The sequence below is a fragment of the Onychostoma macrolepis genome, chromosome 05, assembly GCF_012432095.1.
Source record: "Onychostoma macrolepis isolate SWU-2019 chromosome 05, ASM1243209v1, whole genome shotgun sequence".
Taxonomy (NCBI): domain Eukaryota; kingdom Metazoa; phylum Chordata; class Actinopteri; order Cypriniformes; family Cyprinidae; genus Onychostoma; species Onychostoma macrolepis.
The window spans coordinates 17932964-17952420 of NC_081159.1; the positions used below are offsets into that span (position 1 = coordinate 17932964).

The following is a 19457-nucleotide window of genomic DNA, read 5'->3' on the forward strand; positions in this document are numbered from 1 at the left end:
AGTTCATAGTTGTTAGTGATTTGCTATTGTTGGGTCTCCGTGTGTGTGTGTGTGTGTGTGTGTGTGTGTGTGTGTTTTATGTTTTGGAAAGTCTGTTTTCTTCAACCTTGTGTGCAAAAACAGCAACCTTATTTTGCATTAGTTGTGTTCAACTTCTCTTTTTGTTGTTCTTTTAGTAACTATTGGCTTGAAAGAGTTGCACTTTCAGTTGTATCCTTTCCTCTTTACCTTAGTGGAGGTGGTATTTCAAAAGAACCGGGCCACTAATATAAATGTTTGAAGTTCAGCCGCTTTGTAGGGATGATCTAGGAACTGGGCGGATACTGAGATCACAATTCAGCACTGAGCAAAGCCACTAAACCAGATTCTGCTCCAGATGGATTGGCCCTGTTATTAGTGTTCTGTAAGTTGTTTTGGGCAGAAAGCATGTGGTGAGTGGTTTGTTAATTGGATTTGCTTCAATCATGAGTAGTCTGACATACTGCAGACCCCTGTAGAGAACAGATCGAGCTCATAATGTGCCGTTTCGCTTCATCTCTGACTCTTTTACTCATTGTGCACTACTGCTGTTGACTCATTTAATCCTCTGCACTGTATTGCATAACAAATGGTCATTATACATACAACTAACCGGATGAGATGAAATCAAATACATGTGTCTGTGTATGCTAATGCTGCATTGTTATAATGCACTCACTGGACTCTTTGGATAGATTACAACATAGATTTACAACATGTTTGGAGAAAAAAAGAAAGAAAGGAAATTGGCCTCCTGACAGACAGATGTACTGGCTCATAGTATAATATTTTACTCTACCATTTTCTATTTTCAAAGAGCTGACAGGTGGGCGTCTCTTTTGCGTATGTGTGCAGTCTTTGCATAGCTGTTAAGTCATCAAAGCAAAGCGAGCTTTACGAGCAGATGCAGAGAGTTTTTGATTGGAAAAAAAAAAAGAACTACTGGACTGTAACCACACACCCTTTGCATACAAAAACCGTCCCTATTGTTGTTGTTTTTTAAATAAGGGTGGCACCCCTCAGATTTGCTGCCATGTTGAGACTCATCTCAGTAATTCTACTGTTTTTGGACTTTTCCAGTTGAAAAAAATCATACTGTTATACGTACAGTTGCTACTGCAAAGTGAGTACAGCAAACTGTGAGCATTCTTAAGTTTGCTTATTTCTTATTCCTAATCATGCCCAGGTGAAAAACAAGTACGCTTCCATGATGGACTTAAAGTGCTCTATTTTTGCGCACTAATTTTGTACTTAATACACTAAAAATTATTCTTTAGTAGTACTTAAGATAAACTTAAAATCCATCTAAGTGTACTCAACTGTGCTATTTTGAGACACCATGAATATGAACTAAAAGGCACTTTTAACATACTATGTTTGTATTTAAAAAAATTATTTAATTACCACTTGTAGTACACTTGAGTGTACTAGTGTATGAAAAATGGGTTCAAGTGTGCTACAAATGGTAACTAAATACATTTTTTATTTCCAAAGTTTGGGATGACTGCGATTTGTTGTTGTTTTAATAGAAATTAATAATTTTATTTAGCAAGGATACATTAAATTGATCAATAAAGACATTTATAAAGTGACTATTTCATTATAAAATAGATATAAATTAATGTATTAAATATTTATTATTTAGTTATTCCAAATTGTATTGTATTTCACAATATTACTCGTTTTACTGTATTTTTGATCAAATAAATATTTATTCAAGAGAGAGAGAACATAAAATGATGACTTGAAATGGTGAAGATCACATGAAAGAATCTTACAATTCATATTTACATGTCAATAAATTTGTGAGGATGTTTTCCAAGGTTTGGACATTACAATTAAATGTACAATAATCCAGTTTGTTGGCACGTAACAGTGTGTTTCAGTTCTTAATGGAGTTATGTGCGTTTGATCATGAGGCATGTTCCGTAACTTCATTCTCACTCAGGAATGTCCTCTACAGGAAAACCTGGAAACATTGTGTCCCAGCCCATAGCTCAGGAAGTGTGTTTTCTGACCTGTGTGTGTGCGCTTTAATAGTTGGTCTTGCTTCTGTAAGAGAGTATTCTAAGACTGGCTGAATTCTCAGCAGGTCTGAGATGTGGTTGCTATGGGAACAGCAGAGCAAGGCGATTGTCCTGTATGACCACTGGGAAGGTACCTGTCAATCATGGTGTCGGCGAGGACAGGCGGGTCTAATGGAAACACATGTTCAGCTCGAGGAGAGAGACAGTTATGCAGGTGTTGGTGTCTGTGTGGGTGGTCACATCTTCTTGCCTTATTGCTCTGTTCTTCAGAGGTTACATCATGACGCTGGTTTAGACAACAAAAGATATTCAACAGCAAACACCTTTTTATCAGCATCTAAGGATAAATGAAATAAATTGCTGTTTGACATCTGACTGAAAAACACGGCCTCTGGTGAAGGACTTTTATTTTTGTTGAAGTAAAAGTAAAACTTTGTACATCAATAAAGCAGAAATGTATTCAGGTTTGTTTTTTTGTTTTTTTTTAAGTAATTAGTCACTCTGAAAATTACCATGGTACAGTTTTTCTTGACATGGCACCATGGTAAAAATTTTCATTTTTGGTAAGAATTTTTTTTATTAAATTTAAATTTAGGATTTTTCTATTTAAATAGTGGAAAAATATAGTGGTAATATAAATAAATAAATAAAAATTATAATCATATCATTAATTCTAAAATGCATATTTAAATGTATATTTTTAAGTTTAATGAATTCATTTTCTCGACATGGCACCGTGGTAAAATTAAAAAAAAATAATAATTATTCAATTTAAATATAGAATATTTCTATTTAAATAGTGAAAAAAAAATAATATAATCATATTTTAAATTCTAAAATGTGTTTTTAAAAATAATTTTGTGCCATATTTTGTCATGTACTTTGTGGTAAACAAACAAATAATAATTATAATCATATCATAAATTCCAAAATGCATATTTTAAATGTATATTTAAAAAATCCTTTTGTCATATTTTTGTCAAATACTTTTAATGAAATTTGATTAAGTTTAATGACAAAAACAAATCACAAAATTATTATTTAACACCCCTTCCCACCCCCACAAAAGCAGGATGGTAGTGATCTCACACAGCTCTTACAGTGTGTGCACACACATCTATGTGTAGCCATTCATCCACATTTGAACAGAGTGGACAGTGAAATCCTGTAAATACAGAGTGATAAAGAAGAAGAAAAAAAAATCACACCTGCTTTAAAACCCAGCAACACAACTGTTGCTGTATAACTTTACAACAGCAACACTGCTTTAACAAAAAAGCAAAACAGCAAAACTTATTTGACATCAAAACAAAAATTCTGTTGATCTCTCTCACGGTACTTTGATGGAACGGTCTGTGCAGTGCTGCTTCAAGTCCAACACATGTTGTGTTTTATTAGGAGACGCACAACAGTTCTTCTGTGGCTTTATAGGTAATATTTTCACGTACACGATTTAGCAAAATCAGACAATATTGTGTCTAATATATACCACAATTTTTATTATTGAATTGTTGTAAATAAATATCACATTTGCAACTGGTCAGTGTTCACAAAAATGCTGGGAAATCACTTCATGTAGCCCTACAAGAGTGATTACTGATAAACTGTCTAAAAAAAAGAAAGTCACATTTTGGAGAAGAAAAAAAAAATCACCCACTGACTTTCAAAGCTGCTATATAGTACCAGTAGTATACTACTTCGAGGACCTTGATAGAAATGTGAAGTCATAAGTTTACAGAAAAAATAATACTTAAGTACAGATACTCAAAAAGTGTACTTAAGTACAATACTTAAGTATTTGTACTTAGCTATTGTCTGCCTCTGCTGATGAGATTATAGACACTGGCAGCTTTAATACACTGCATTCACACTAATGCACAGATCTATTTCCACATATCAGATGTTTTGTTCTGTTCTGTTCTGAAAACATAACTGACTGTGTTTACATCAATTTCTTATCATAAAAGTAGATGCAAGTGCATTTACCGCAGCCACAACCGCAGCCATGAGCTTCAGGACAAACAAACACAAAGCGCACGTGAAAGTCCGTCAGTACGTGAGTTTCGTGCATCTAATGTACTGCATTCCAAACGGCAGAAATGAAAGCATATCTAAAGTAAAAGACTAAAATAATAGCGAGTGTAAGCACTGTCAAGCAGTGCGCACGTCTCACAGCGCATATTCTTCGCAATGAAGCCCGCCGCGTTTGTCTGTAGCACACACACGTGCCATATGCGGGAAAAAGCTAAGCTCAGATTTTAAAATAGAGAGTGCATTTTTAATTCTCGCGTGACAAGCGCATATGTGAAAGATGTCATATGCTATAATCGATTATGGTCTACTACTGCATCGATGCAAAATCGTTCACATCCGCATCGCGATGCAACGATTAATTTCGACACCCCTAATAATTAGCAGCCCTGTTTGATGCACATATTAAGTGGAATCAGTCCTAAACCAAAAACATCTGAAATGTAGTTGGTAAATAAATAAATGTTATAGGTTACAGGTAATAAATGTTGTCTTATAAGACCTGTGTGTGTCCGTTTGTTGCATCTTTCTTTTTTTTCCTCTCTCCCTGAGCATACGGGTGGTTGACATTTGTATCAGGACTAAATGACCACACACTTAGTAGCCACAAGGACTGTTTTTTGATTTCAGTTCAAGCAGATGCTCACACTCACTCTCTCACAGCTGCGTTCCTTCACATCTTCTATCTTTATCAAGCAGACACTCACACACTGAGAGAAAGTGAAAGCCATCTCTCCCAGATCAAACTACACAGCTCCTCAATGTTGAATTCTCATTACACATCACCACCGGGCTTGATGGAAACTGGTTGACTTGTTTAATAATCTGCTTTTGAAAGGGTTTTTAGCAGGATAATGAGACCTTTGCACTTCCACCTGCTTCTTTTTCTTTCAGTTTTGTGTTTAGCATTTTAAAATCTGTTTTAAAAGTGATCTGAGAAGATGTATTAAGGCATACTAGGGTAACAGAAGTCCTGGGTAACATCCTCGTTTTTTGGTGAAATAATACTATAGCTAACAGGGCACTGCTCACTGTAGAGGTTTTGGTAACACTTTATTCCGTTATAATTACGGCAAGATATAATGTATTACAATGCACATTATGAATAATTATAATGCATTATGCCCATCAATAACCCTTTATAATGCAATAATGCCATTGAAAAATTGACTGAAGATCATCATCATCATCATTGTGCTATCATTTATGAGAGGAACAGGGTGTATCAGATTCATCTCAACAGACTTTCCTGTTCATAAATGTGACACTGGACCACAAAATCAATCATAAGGGTCAGTTTTTTTAAATTGAGATTTATACATCATCTGAAAGCTGAATAAATAAGCTTTCCATTGATGTTAAGATAGGACAATATTTGGCAGAGATACAACTATTTGAAAATCTGGAATCTGAGGGTGCAAAAAAATCTAAATATTGAGAAAATTGCCTTTAAAGTTGTCCAAATGAAGTTCTTAGCAATGCATATTACTATTCATGAATTAAGTTTTGATATATTTATGGAAGGAAATTTACAAAATATTGTCATGGAACATGACCTTTACATAATATCCTAATGATTTTTGGCATAAAAGAAAAATGATCATTTTGACACATACAGTGTATTTTTGGCTATTGCTACAAATTTACCTGTGCTACTTATAACTGGTTTTGTGCTCCAGGGTCACAAACGTTTGATGACTAAATTTACATTAGTATGACTGATTATAATATACTATAGTTCATAGTTGATCATTCATATTCAGTTCAATTCAAATTTATTTGTATAGCACTTTTCACAATACAAATCATTGCAAAGCAGCTTTACAGAAAATTTAAGTTTCTATTTTGAAGTTTCTACATTATATTTAGTAGTAGCTTATCAGTGGTGACTATGTCCATATGGCAGAAATGTACAGTAAAATTGAAAAGTGAAATAATTCATGCAGTTAGTTAATGACATGTAATCATATCTCATAGTTGCCATGATCAAAATACACAGATCAACTTTTTATTTCATAGATAATAATATAAGCAAACTTATTAATTCATTGACCACTGTTGTAGAAAAGGTTTTTTGTTTTCATTTCAAAATTCTGTCATTTCAAAATCAGTGTGTAATTTTCCAGAATTGTCCTGCAGTGTCAAATGCTAAAGTTTGTCTAATATGATTTAAATGACTTTTGTGTAATACTTTGTTTTAGGCCTTCAAATCTTCATGGAATATTTGTACAAAATATTATGTATTACAATGCATTTATTGCACTACTAATATGTACTGTAAGTGAACTGCAAAAAAAAGCTGAACATAATTTAAAATGGTCTAATAAATAATGTAATGTATACTTTCCTTATAAATGTGAACTTACAGTACAATCTTGCACTTGAAGAAAGCTTATGTCCACATTATTTCCCAGCCCACACAATATACCAGATGGTTGAAATTTGGGAAATTGGGTGAAACGATGCTTGAAAAGAATTTATACTCCTGTTCCCCCTCTATGTGTGTGTGTGTGTGTGTGTGTGTGTGTGTGTGTGGTGGGAAATTGAGTTCTGACTGAGGACTTTGCTCAGGCAGTGTCTTGGAGGGGGATCAGTGTGTGATGGTGAGATCAGAGCGAAGCACTTAACATAATCTGTTTCTAGATCTATGTACCTATCCTGACACTGATTGAGTGAGGCAGTCAGTCAGGCTTCACTTTTTCCCAGCATGTGAAATCTGAAGGGCAGTGAGGAACATTGGGAGGATTTAAGAGCTTTGTATACTCAGGGCACAATGAGGTAGAGATTTGATGACTTTATGAATGGGCTATTAGGACATCTATGACATACAACTCTTACATTATGAGTGGAAGATCAGTCACTAAATGGATGTGTTGGCATAGTGATTGTTTATGTGGTATCTGAATATTTGATTACATGCTGTGAGAGTCTCGCAGTCTACATCCACACTTGGACAACATGCTGGGATTTGTGCATGTGGGTGTATTCTTGGCTATTATAAAGCTATCTTTAAAAAATATGTATCTATTCAGCTGCGTTTTACAATTTAAAAAATGTCCGTAAATGTCTATGCTATGTGTGTGTTTGTATATATATAATGGTGCACAAACTTCTATATATGGGACAATCATTCTCCCTGTACCTCTTGTCTTACAGACTCTCCACCTGAGAAAACAGGGCGGAGACGTAGCATGCCAGGCTCCGCCCCTGACAAAGCCCCGCCTACAATGGAGCCCACTGCCACTGCTGCTACACCTTTCAGGGTCACGGTGAGTATTATGTGTGTTTGTCATGTGTAAGAGTGTGTGCGTCTGATCAAACACAGTCTGGAATCCAGATGTGATACATACTGTGCCCACATGTATCTTATCTTTATTGCTACTACTACTTCAGATCTTTAGCATTAAAACTCTGCAGTGCTAATGAACTTTAGCTTTCAAGTCATTTTGTCAAATGCTAATTTCCTACTTGAGGCTATAAATGTGTGCTGTGGTGGTGTTTTATTTTTATTTTTTTTAAGTAATTAAAAATAAAAAATCCAGTGTGCATTCAACCTAATAACTGAACAGCTGAAACTCAAGCTGGTGATCCAGCCCAAAACCACATACCAAGCCTAATATTTTAAGTATTAAGTTGAAGTCTGGATCAAGGCTATATTTATAGGCTAGATTATACATCAGGATATTACATACAAATGAACCCCGAAACAAGCTCCATTTGAAAAGAATATTTTATTGATGGGCATCAGGGAAGATTTAACAACATTCGAATGCTCACTGTAATTGGTATGAAGTTGTAATGATATGTTTATGAGCATGGGCTCTATTAGCAAGGGATGAAAAAACTTCTCATGATTGAAAAGCAGTCTGTTAGCAATCGTTTCAAATTGAGGCTCACATTATGTGCCAGTTTCGGAAGTGAATCATTAGCAATCAACAGCAGGTGGTATACAGTAGTTTCACCCTCTGCATTAAATGCAGTGCATGTGGGCTTTTTGTGTGTTTTTCTCTGCTTAGCATTTACTGAATGCAGGTGTAATTACATTTAAATGAGATCTCTGAGGTGACTCGAGGGCCGCTTGACCTCTGAGCTTCTGGGGATTCAGGCCCAATTACTCGTCTAAGCTAGTGCATAGTTTGCAAATATCTCCTACAAAGTTAAAACATGATCTGAGAACACTTAAGTTCCATCACAAATCTTCTCAGTGCTGTGCATGTTTGAATAGGATCAAGGCAGAGCATGGAAGCCTTAGATGTCATTGTTTTGGGTGAATGATGAAAGATGCCACATAGCTTGGTTGTTAGGTCAGTCTATATGGACAATTAGGAAAGTAATGATAATCCCCCTGCACCCCCTGCTGGTAGGCAGTGGTACTGTACCTTTCGGAATCAGGAGCTTGTGAGATTTTTCTCCCTCTCTATTCTCCTTTTATCCTCCTTTCTGAACTCTTATTATTGTGCATGAATAACACCATTCAATACCAGATCTGGTTTTGACCATGAGGCATGGACAGATGTATTGAAAGACCTTGAAGATTCTTATATGAAAGAAATTGTGGTATAATTAATGTACATGTCAAGAAAGATGGATGAATAGTTTTGTTTTGTGAATGCAGTATAAAACCCACTCTGTGAACTAATCGGTGCTGTGTGTGTGGTAAAGGAGGAGTGTGGGAAAAGCCCAAGAACACCGTTTTCAGCAAAGATTTCTGGTGTTTTTTTCTTTTTTTTTTCTTTAATCGATTAGTTAATCAGGAGCCTCAGGTTTGTTTTGTGTTAAACTGTATCTGACACTGTACTGGATGCCTGACATATACAGTTGACTGAACTGACAAGGCATTGGGAAATTTATTTAAAGTTATATTATTTAGCTAGATATAGTCATAAGTAAATATTTCAGGTAATTTTCCATTGATTTGCTCCTGGCAGGGTTTTGATATATAGGCTTTATTTATTTTCTGCTGCTTGCACCTAACCCAGGCTTTCTCGTCTGCTTTCACACTATGAAAAGGTGAAATGTGTTTCATAATTTGTTTAGTCAAAGCATCCTTATGGTTTAACGTAGAACTAAGGGTGATGGAGTCCTGCAAAAATGTGTGCCCAAGAGCCTCATGGGACCACGATCCGGCCCTGGATATTGACTGTCAACATCCATGACCTGTTTGACAGACCTGCTCGATAGTTGCTTATTAACACGGTTTGACATTGCATACCATGGCTGAATTATTTAGGGCTGCAACGAACACTGTTTTGATACCCGATTCGTTTTTCATTCAATCTGATTTTTCACATCTTTGTACGTATGATATTGTGTGCAAAAATAGTTTCAAATAAAATGGTTAATGCCCGTTTACACCAAGAAATATAATGTTCTGTTTATTATAAGAGTGTGTTGCAGTTATTTTGTTTGCTGCTTTAAATGCACAGGTGGATTCTGATTGGCTATCAATGTTTTTATCATTCATCAGCTGGAAAACAAAGTTCTGAAAGTGATTGCAACAATATTGTTGCTCTGTGTCGTTATTGTTGTGTTGTGGACTGTACTATTCTCATAGAATTATAACAGTTATTTAAACTTTGTAGTTATAGTTATCATCCTTGGTGTGAATGGCTCTTTGCAATAAAAGAGCATGAGAGCAGTTTTTGTATAAATACTGAAAAGGGGAAGAATGTTTTGCAGGAATGCACACATTCTTTCCTCATAGCAACACATTTCTGTCATCATATGACATTCTTCTGTAAAGTAATTGTGATTTCAATTGTGGTTCATTTAAAACCATAATTTAATATTTAACACAGAATATTGCTTTGATCCACATGATTGTGCTTCCTTGCTGTTGAGCTCTGTTTGATTGACATGGTCTGTGAAGCGTTTTTTTTAATTTTTTTTTTATAATGTTAATGACAACAGAGACATTTTCAATCTGATTTTTGCTATCACAACATATGCATTATAAGAATATAACATAAGAACATACAATAATGTGCTGCGTGTTAAGTTGAACGGACACTTTTATTCAGCAAGGATGCATTAAATTGATCAAAAGTGGCAGTAAATTCATTTACATCGTTAAAAAAGATTAATATTTTAAGTAAATTATGTTTGTTTTTTTTAAAGAATCCTGAAACAAAGTTAAGGTTGCACAAACAATATTAAGTGGAACAACTGTTTTCAACAGTAATAATAACAAGAAAGGTTTCTTGAGCACCGAATCAGAATGGCTGCTGAAAATTCTGCTTTGCTGTAACGGGAATAAATGACGTTTTAACATAGAAAACAGTTATTGTAAATTGTAATGATATTTTACAGTATTATGGTTTTTACTGTATTTTTGATCAAATAAATGCAGCCTTGGTGAGCATAAGATACTTCTTTCAAAAACATTAAAAATCTTACTGACCCCAAACTTTGAATGGTAGTGTAGGATTATGTCCAAGTCAAAATAAATAAATAAATTAATTAAAAAAAAGGAATAAAAATCTCTAAACTGCTGTTCTTCAGAGAGCCACCAAGATGCTGCCATCTATTATTGTCATTTTAACCAATACTAAGAAACTAAAAATCAATTAATTTAGGAAATACCAGTCCAACTGATTATCGGTTTACTCTCGACTCTATTCGGAGCACTTGACAACCTGGCAACATGAAATTACAAACTCATAACCTTCTTTGAAGCGAGCTTTGAAGCTTACTGCATCAATATTTTTGCAATTCGTGTTATCTTTGGACAGGGGAGCTTGTTTATTATTCAGATGTCTTCTTATCATTGTCTCTCTCAGTCCTCTTCTGATTTGATTTCCTTTTCTTTTGATGCTAGTGAACGGTAGGCTGCAATACTCTGACTGATTGCTCTGTGATTAAGAGATGTCTGTGTGTAATAATTTGCATATATTGTGAATAGTAATCAGTAGGGTGCTTTAATTATGTAGAATATGCAGATGTGTTAATTGGTAGGGGGGAACAGCCTGCTTTCTGTTTGTTTACTAACACTTTCTTGTCAGAAACTTCATGTCTGCTGACTCGCCTCTCTTTTCCTCCAGAAACTCTTTCTACACCTTTTCTTATTCTTTCTCTGTTGCGTTTCTCACTTTCTCACATTCTCATTTTTTATCTCTACAATAGCAGCCTTATAGTGAGGATGAGCGGATCGTATTTTGTCCTTGACTCTCATTCTTTTCTTACAATCCTTCACGTTCTCGCTTTCATTTTTTCTTTTTCACTCTTTCTCTCTTTATGCCTCCCTTTCCTTTCCATGCCCTTGATGCCAACCTGCTGTCTCCATGGTAACTGGTGCCTAAAGGAAGTTGAGTCTTGAGCCGCAAAAATGTGACAGGTGCTTTCACAGAAAAAGGGTGTATAATGTGGGATAATTAACGAGTGAGTGAATGTATGAAATGGTGGTGAAATATCAATATGAATCTGCCTGTTATAATTATAATGTCTGTCCTATTCTCTGTCATTTCCTCATTAGGGGTTTTTGAGTCGCAGGTTAAAGGGCTCAATAAAGCGGACTAAGAGTCAGCCTAAACTGGACAGGAACAGCAGTTTCAGACACATCCTGCCAGGCTTCAGACCAGTGGACAACGACAGGTAAACAACAACAATTTTCAGTCTTATTCCAATCTTTATTAAAGCTGAAGTGTTTAATTTCTACACCACTAACCTGTTCAGACAAACATTTGCTCTACAGAGGATCTGTGTGTTTGGATAGTTTTAAACCAGTGGTTCTCACGCTTTTTGACTGCAATGAAAGCTATTTCTGTAATGACACAGCTGCTTGTTTTCAAATATATAGGCCTACTACAGAAACTAGGATTGACAATATGTTAAAGTAATTCAGAAATATACAATTAAAATAATTCTGTTCCATAATTACAAGCTATAAGAGTTTTACAAGCTGAATAGATTTGAGAATTTTTCACAATTTTTTAGGACTGAGTTTACTGCCAGTTTAAGCCAAATTAAGAAAAAAAAATCATATTTTAACAATTTATTTTAAAATTCCATTTGTTGAAAGAACAAATTAAAATAAGATGTCTTGATTTTTTTTCTTTTAACTGATGTCTCATTTTTACTAATTTTAAGCATTTTTGCAGCCCACATGGAAATGCTCCCTTGTTGAGAACCATTTGTTTTAAACTAGCTAAACTTATCTTAAAAATGGCATTAAAATGTCATCTTTAATCTTTCAGTCACTGTCTTGACTGGAGATCAGTTGTTACAGTCATGGCACCATGTGTTATTGGAGACAATAAAAAGTTGGCAGTTGGTTCTGACCTATTTTAAAACTTTACTGGATGTGAATGGATATGTACTGTATGATCGGTTGAGTCTTAGTATAGATACTTTTGCATGTGTTTGCATTCTGTGTGCTAATTCCTATGGAATAACACCATATGTAAATGTGCGATTTTGCATTTCCTCATGTCCGTGCTGCATAATTTGCTGCACAGTGAACAATGACGTGTGTGTGTGTGTGGCCTGAAAGTTTGTGTGTCTGTTTGGCAGACTGGTTATTGAGGTCACTTTTGACATGCCTCTCTTGTCAGTGAAAACCGACAGAGCTTTGCAGTCCAATCTGTCATCTGCCTCTTTCTCGGAGATGCTCCTTCATGCATCTTCTCTTTCCCTTATCCCATAAATATCCTTCACTTTAAACAGACTGCAGCTGTGCTCTGCTCTTGAGTTTTTGCTCATTTCTATGCAAATTTCTGATTTGGAAAGTTTTGCTGTATTTTATTTCACCGTAAATGTAATACACTTACTGTTATGCTCACAATTTGCAGAACAATAACAGTTTGGTAGTGGTACTAGAAATAGACTGACGTGACAAATTTCTGGTCTGGCTGTTTATTCCTATTTTCTTTTCTAGTTTAAATCTTGAAAGTGGACGTTAATTGAGGTATTGTGAGATGGGAGTCTGCTGTAGGACTAAATGTAAATCATATAGAGAAGTCAGGCTTCCAGGCAGGACAAGAATGCATCGATCGAAAGCCCACTGTCCAATAAACAATTAATAGCTTTTTTTTCCCCCCAGTGCAAACAACAGTCATGATAGACTGCCAGTGAAGCACACTCTCCAAGCAGGACTCAAAATGAAATGTTTGGAGCCTCTTGTCCCGTGAACATTTATCTTTGCTGCTATTAAACATTTATACTTGGTGCTTTTAAATCCTATGGATTCCAGTAATGTCTACAGACAGATTCACGTGGCATTACAGTCATTCTGTATGATATTATTTACACTTTTATTTGATAAAATATCACATTTATTAGTATATCAATAAATTACATTGTTGGGTAAGCTGGATTGCATTTAGATTTAAAGCAATCATCATTTATTTTACCTGGTTAACCTCAGGCCAACCAGCCAGCTGATCAACCATATTGAACTGCAGAGAGAGAGAGGAAATCTAGAGATATATTGATATATAGAGAGTTTTTATTTTGTATTTTTTTTGGACCTCAATCAGTACAACCCCAATTTGTACTTATCTGTGCTCAGCGTTGATTCCCTCGTCATTAATCTGGGCATTAGCTGGCAGCGTTTTCCCAGTTTAGCTTTAGCCATTAGCTCAGACCCTAAGAATTCCCAGCCGGTCACAGCCCTCGTTTACCTTATATCAGCAGCATTAACAGCAGCCGCTGCTCTAAACCCACGGCCTGAGCTGCTCAACCATTCTTTACACAAATGAGATTAAATGTGCAGATGCTGCTAATCCCAAAAGCATCTCATTTGATTGGATTAAGTGTAGTAATTGTCTATGCTTTCAGCATGGCTTGGCTGGAGCAGACTATGGATGCCTGTGCTTGTACAGATAGGGGATGAGTACTCTGGACTTCTGTGGGGCCAAATGGATTTTTGTTGAGTTTGTGTGCCCGATGCCCCGGCTGATGTGAGTGCAGCTTACTTTTGTGCCGCTTACTATCTGTGCTTGAGTGTTTGTGTGTGTATCTCTGCATTATTACATTCATTTGGCTGAAAATGACCCTGTGTGACAGTCTGATTGTGGCTTCTATTAGAAAGAGTCGAGAGCTGTTAATAGAAATCGACTCTTCTTTTGAAAGCACTTACATTAAGGGATATGCGTATACAAAGGCAGTTACATCTAAATGGACATTTATTATATGCAGCATTGACATGCACACAGTTTTCTCTGTAGCATTTTTGTAGAAAGCCATTATGTAGGTGAGGTTTAGTTTTACTAATTTCTTTATAATGTTCAGCCATAATGCACTGCAACATTTAGTTTGTGCTGTTTGTCCTCCTGGCACAGATGGCACTTAGGAGACTCACTGTAGGAAACATGATACCAGTCATAAGTTGAACCATTTATCAATAAGCCAGGCTGTTCTGTTCCGGTGGATGGAGAAAAGGATTGTTCTTAGAGTGTAAACTGGATTTCAAGTCAAATGAATGTCAAAAATAGACATTATTGGGGGGTATCTACTAATATTTGACTCTTTATCTGCTATGTCTACTTTAATTTTTAGTATTTAGTTTTATATGACCATTTTCTACCCACTGTCTGACCTTAGAAATCATTTATTTATTTATTTGCTACTGTACCATTTTTATTTTTTTATGTGTAAATGCCGTCTGTTATGATTGGCTATTGACCTGCAGAATGCTGAATATCAAAGAGGCAATAATATGTCATTGTAAGCAGCCATATGCTCAGGGTTGTGATGACATAACCACAATGATTTTTCAATAGTGTGTATTTGCAGTTTAGTTTTCAGAAATGATTTGTGGAGGATGGACTGAGGAATGAACTCTGTGTTGTCAGAGTTATCGTATATCTATATCTGCATATAGTACACAAAATTATTTTTATTTACCATGATATGTTAACTTTAAAAAACAAAATTACAATGATAACTAAATGATAAAGAGTGCCACAAATAGACACGTGGACAGAATTGGAGCATTTAAATACACACATATTCACAGACACACAACTCGTGTCACTGATACAAACTTCAGTAAAGACTTTAATAAAGTTCATAGACTGGCACCGCTTTTTATTTGATGTTCTCAAATGGCACTAATAGATTCTAATGACTTTACAGGGTCAGATCTAAATTAAAAGCATTTGAACATTTGAAGCAATTTTCCCTACACTTGTTTTATTGTTCTCTCACGTATCCTTCGTTCTTTCCCTACTGAGCAGGAAAGAAGTGATGTTGTCAAGGAAACTGTCATATCGGAAAAAAAAATCTCAGCATTGCTTTATTGCTCAGTAAATTGCATTTGGTAAAAAAGGAACTAATTCCTAAGGAAAGACTGAAGTATGAAGATTGAACTAGAGCCACTTTTAATCAAACTGTCAAGCTCAATATGTATGTTTTGTGATGAGTGATTTTAATAAGGCCTCAAAGTCGGCCGTTGAGTCTGCTTGGACAAAACAAAATTGGCTGTCTTTATTGAATGTGCAGGCAATAATACTGTTTTAAATCACTGAAGATGTTTTTGAGACTGTCTCCTCTTTTCACACATTAATAATGCACTAGATGAATTTGAATTGTTACAGTAATTTACAGTGGCATACTGAAATGGCTACAACAAATAGTTATTATATTTATTAAATTATAATAACTGTGTATCATAGCCATTTGAGTGAACAATTCTTCTTAACACCGGTGTATTTACACAACAGTTAATTCTAGTCCTTCAGTTTGATTGGCTAGCAGCACTGGGACTTTTCATTGTGAATCACTCCTCTTGTCAGTGTTTGCACGATTCAGACAGATTTAGGTCTGTGTGGTGGGGGTTTTTCTGTAGGTTACAGTGTTATTCCAGTAGGTGGCAATAAGTGAATCACTGAGTCATTCGCTCAAACCTTTTCACACTTCCGCATTCGAAGAGCGGAAGTTTCAAATGGTAGCGTAAAAAAAACTTCCGCTGCAACCTGAATCAATGGCTGTGCCCATAGAACGGGATTGTTGTGATTTATTTGTCAAATTCAGCACAGATACATCTTCTAAAAACACTAAACTCAGTTTACAATCATTAATTGAGTATTGTGAAACCAAGGAAGATGGTTTCATGATATTCCAATGTATATTTTGTGACTTAAAGGGGAGCACGCGAGCCATACCCTGCTAAAAAAAAAAACAATAGATTGTTTATCTATTATCTATTCTATCCCAATAGAAACCATCACAGAAATTCCAGTGGTTTCCATTAAAATACCATTATAAACCATTAGCTTTTTCCAGTAAAACCATTACAAAATTCCTTTTTGTAGTGTGTTTTGGGCATTTTTCCAATAGGATTTAACATCCCACTAATAGAATCCATCACATACCAGTAGACACCATTATAGTTTCCATTAAAACCAATACAATTCCCATTATAACCATTAAATCCATTACATTTTCTACTGTGTTTTGGGCAGGGTTCTATTGATTTTTTCAGCAGGGTACTGTGTATATGCAACACGTCAGAGTCTGAGCACTTTATTTTATTACAGAACTGCAAGAAAACAATACAAACAGCATATCACATTAAAGAGCATTTAAATTAACCAAATCTTAAAATATTAATTACGACTAAAGAATGTTTTAGATGATTAAGCTTTGGGGGAAACGTATTGCATTAAACAATTATGCTTACATATTTCATGCACTTAATTTACGATTCAATCATTGAATAATTACATCAACTTAAAGTTGTAAAATAAATAAATATTTAAAAATAACTACATTGATCATCTTAATAACAAGTCGTATCCTGCGTGATTGAGTGCAATTGAACAGCATTATCAATCAATAAAGAGGTTAATCAATAAATATATTGCGAGAATAAACAAAATAATATTAAAAAATAAATGTAAATCAGCCCGATTATTTCTCTGGGAGTAATTTGAGCAGCGTGCTGCTATTCATGACAGGCAACAGCGGCAGTGGTGATAATCACGTCGATCAGATAACTTAAAACTGCAGTCTGTAACTTTTTTGTGTTTAAAATTTATACAATTTATATAATAAGCGAGTACACCACAAATACATTTTCCAAACCGTGTTTTTGGCTTGTCCTGAATCACTACGGTACACCTATAATAAGTGTTTATATTCTGACTATTTTAGACTGGTTTGTGTAGGTACCGCTGCGGAGTAGCCCGGTAGCTGCGTGATTCATCATAGGCATAAACAGAGAGAAGTAGCTCTGGCGACAATGTTCTTCCGTGAGACGCACGCAGTTCTGTTTATTAACCGCTAGAGCGCCAAAAGTTACGGACTGCAGCATTTAGCAACATTAAAATGAAGGATGACATACATGGTAGGGCATCAGTATTAATAAACTGTTTCAAATATTGATGTTTATTGCTAAGTCCTACTAAATTAGTTTAATTTTCTTCACAAAACTGGCGTCTGTCCATTGACAATAATGCAGGCGGAAATTCCTTTACGCTACTAATATGCTGGATATGACGACACGCGGACTGTGAAAAAGGTCTATGTTCAGTACATTACAGATTCACTCAGAAATGAAGCAAGTGAATGTCTTTGAGTAAGTCATTGAATCATTTACCCTAATGATTTGTTCAAAAACTCCAAAGGCAAAAATAGTTCTTATTGATTGGTTTTAACTTCAAACATAGCTCTTCAATTGATAAATTATGTTATACCTACAGGTGCATCTCAATAAATTAGAATGTCGTGGAAAAGTTAATTTATTTCAGTAATTCAACTCAAATTGTGAAACTCGTGTATTAAATAAATTCAATGCACACAGACTGAAGTAGTTTAAGTCTTTGGTTCTTTTAATTTCCGTTTCAAATAATAATATATTTTTTTAACTTTCTATTTATTAAAAATCCTGAAATAAAATCTATAATCGTTTCCATAAAAAAAAAAAAAAAAAATTTAATTATTGATAGTAATGAGAAATGTTCCTTGAGCACTAAATTAGCATATTAGAAAGATTTCAGAAGGATCATGTGACACTGAAAACTGAAGTAATGAAAATTCAGCTTTGGGAAGCTTTCAGGGAAAAAATACAAATATATTCGTATATACAAATATATAAATATAACTAAACTAAACTAAATCCTATTAACATTAACCCTTAAATTATAGATTATATGTAGTTTTCATTCTCCAGTTAGCTAAGAGTTTAAAAAATAAAAATAAAAAAAGAAGAAAAAAAAAAACTTTATCACAGGCAGCCTCAGACCTGCTGTGAACATTTCAGACTGTTTACATGCTGATTTCTGAGCTTAAGTCTGGAAGATGTCTGTTGACAAAGCCAGGGCTGCTTCTAAAATTGCCCATTTTATTTTAGTATTGGAGAAAATTGTTTTGGTTGATTATATGCTGTGTACTCTGTCACAGCCATCTGTGAGTATTGATTTGGGATGAAAGGGAGTCATTTGACTAACAAAGACATGCATGTGAGATTCACATTTTTGTGCATATCTGGTTTTGTCTGCGGGAGAGAGTAAAGCCATTTAAGCACACGCACATCCAAACTCACATCCAGACAGAGAGAGATACAGAGAGCACAGGAAGTAGGACAGTGGAAAAAATATGTAAGGAGAGGAAGGATGAGTAACAGAGAGAGCACAAGAGGGCAGTAGAGAGAGAGAGAGAAAGAGTGAGAGGGGGTGAAAGAAAGGGCTGAACGGGTGGGGAGAGAGAGAGAGAGAGAGAGATTTTCTCCGCTCCGCCTTCCCCAGAAAACAACCGGCAGCGGTTGGGCTGCTCAGTGCTGAGCGAGCAAGAGAGAGAAGCAGGGAGAGGGAAGCGCTCAGTGCCGGAAAAGGGAAAAATGGAGCTTTGAGAGCTGCCCAACAGATCCCTTCCCTTCCAGAGTTATCTTCTGTCCTCTCTCGTTCTCCCCGCTGTCCGACTGCTGCACTGAATTCACAGGATGACTGGTGAGTGATCAGTCTGATTCCTGATCCTTCTTTGGCTTGGAACGTTTTCATGTGGTTCTCACAACTATAATGTGATTATGCAAACTAGAAGTCTCTCTCTCACACACACACACACTCACACACACACACACTTCTATATTCACGTGCTGTGATCTGGGACTCTTCAGTAATGTATTCGTTTGTAATTGTTCCTAACACTGCCTGTGATGGGGGATGTTGGTCACATTAGATGTTCTGGGTCACTGGACTCATGTGGTTAAATTCTGATGCCATTTTAGTGTGGAGTCACTGTGGCCAGCAGCAGCACATCTGCATTAAGATTTTTAAATGGCTGCATCTGATGAAATTAAACTTTAATTGAAAGTTTATTCTGTGTGATGGAGGGTGTGTCATTCTTGTGGTAATTTAAAACGATTCGTTGAGGATGATGCCTGTTCATCGCAGGCATCACTTGTGGTTGTTTTGTTTTTTTGATGACTTGAGGTTATGAACTTCT

At 35.6% G+C, this 19457-nt stretch overlaps 1 protein-coding gene across 6 annotated transcripts in view; it reads left to right on the plus strand.

Moving 5' to 3' along the window:
- Nucleotides 1-19457, plus strand: part of dab2ipb (DAB2 interacting protein b) — a 159630-nt gene that overhangs the window by 82542 nt on the left and 57631 nt on the right. For 4 of the 6 annotated variants that reach the window (XM_058777508.1, XM_058777509.1, XM_058777510.1 and 1 more), the window contains 2 exons: nt 7233-7345; nt 11548-11666. In XM_058777508.1, coding sequence (XP_058633491.1) covers nt 7233-7345; nt 11548-11666 — 232 coding nt within the window. Of the gene's footprint in view, nt 1-7232; nt 7346-11547; nt 11667-14877; nt 18962-19457 lie in introns of those variants that run through there. The other 2 variants (XM_058777514.1, XM_058777513.1) reach the window with 2 other exon arrangements.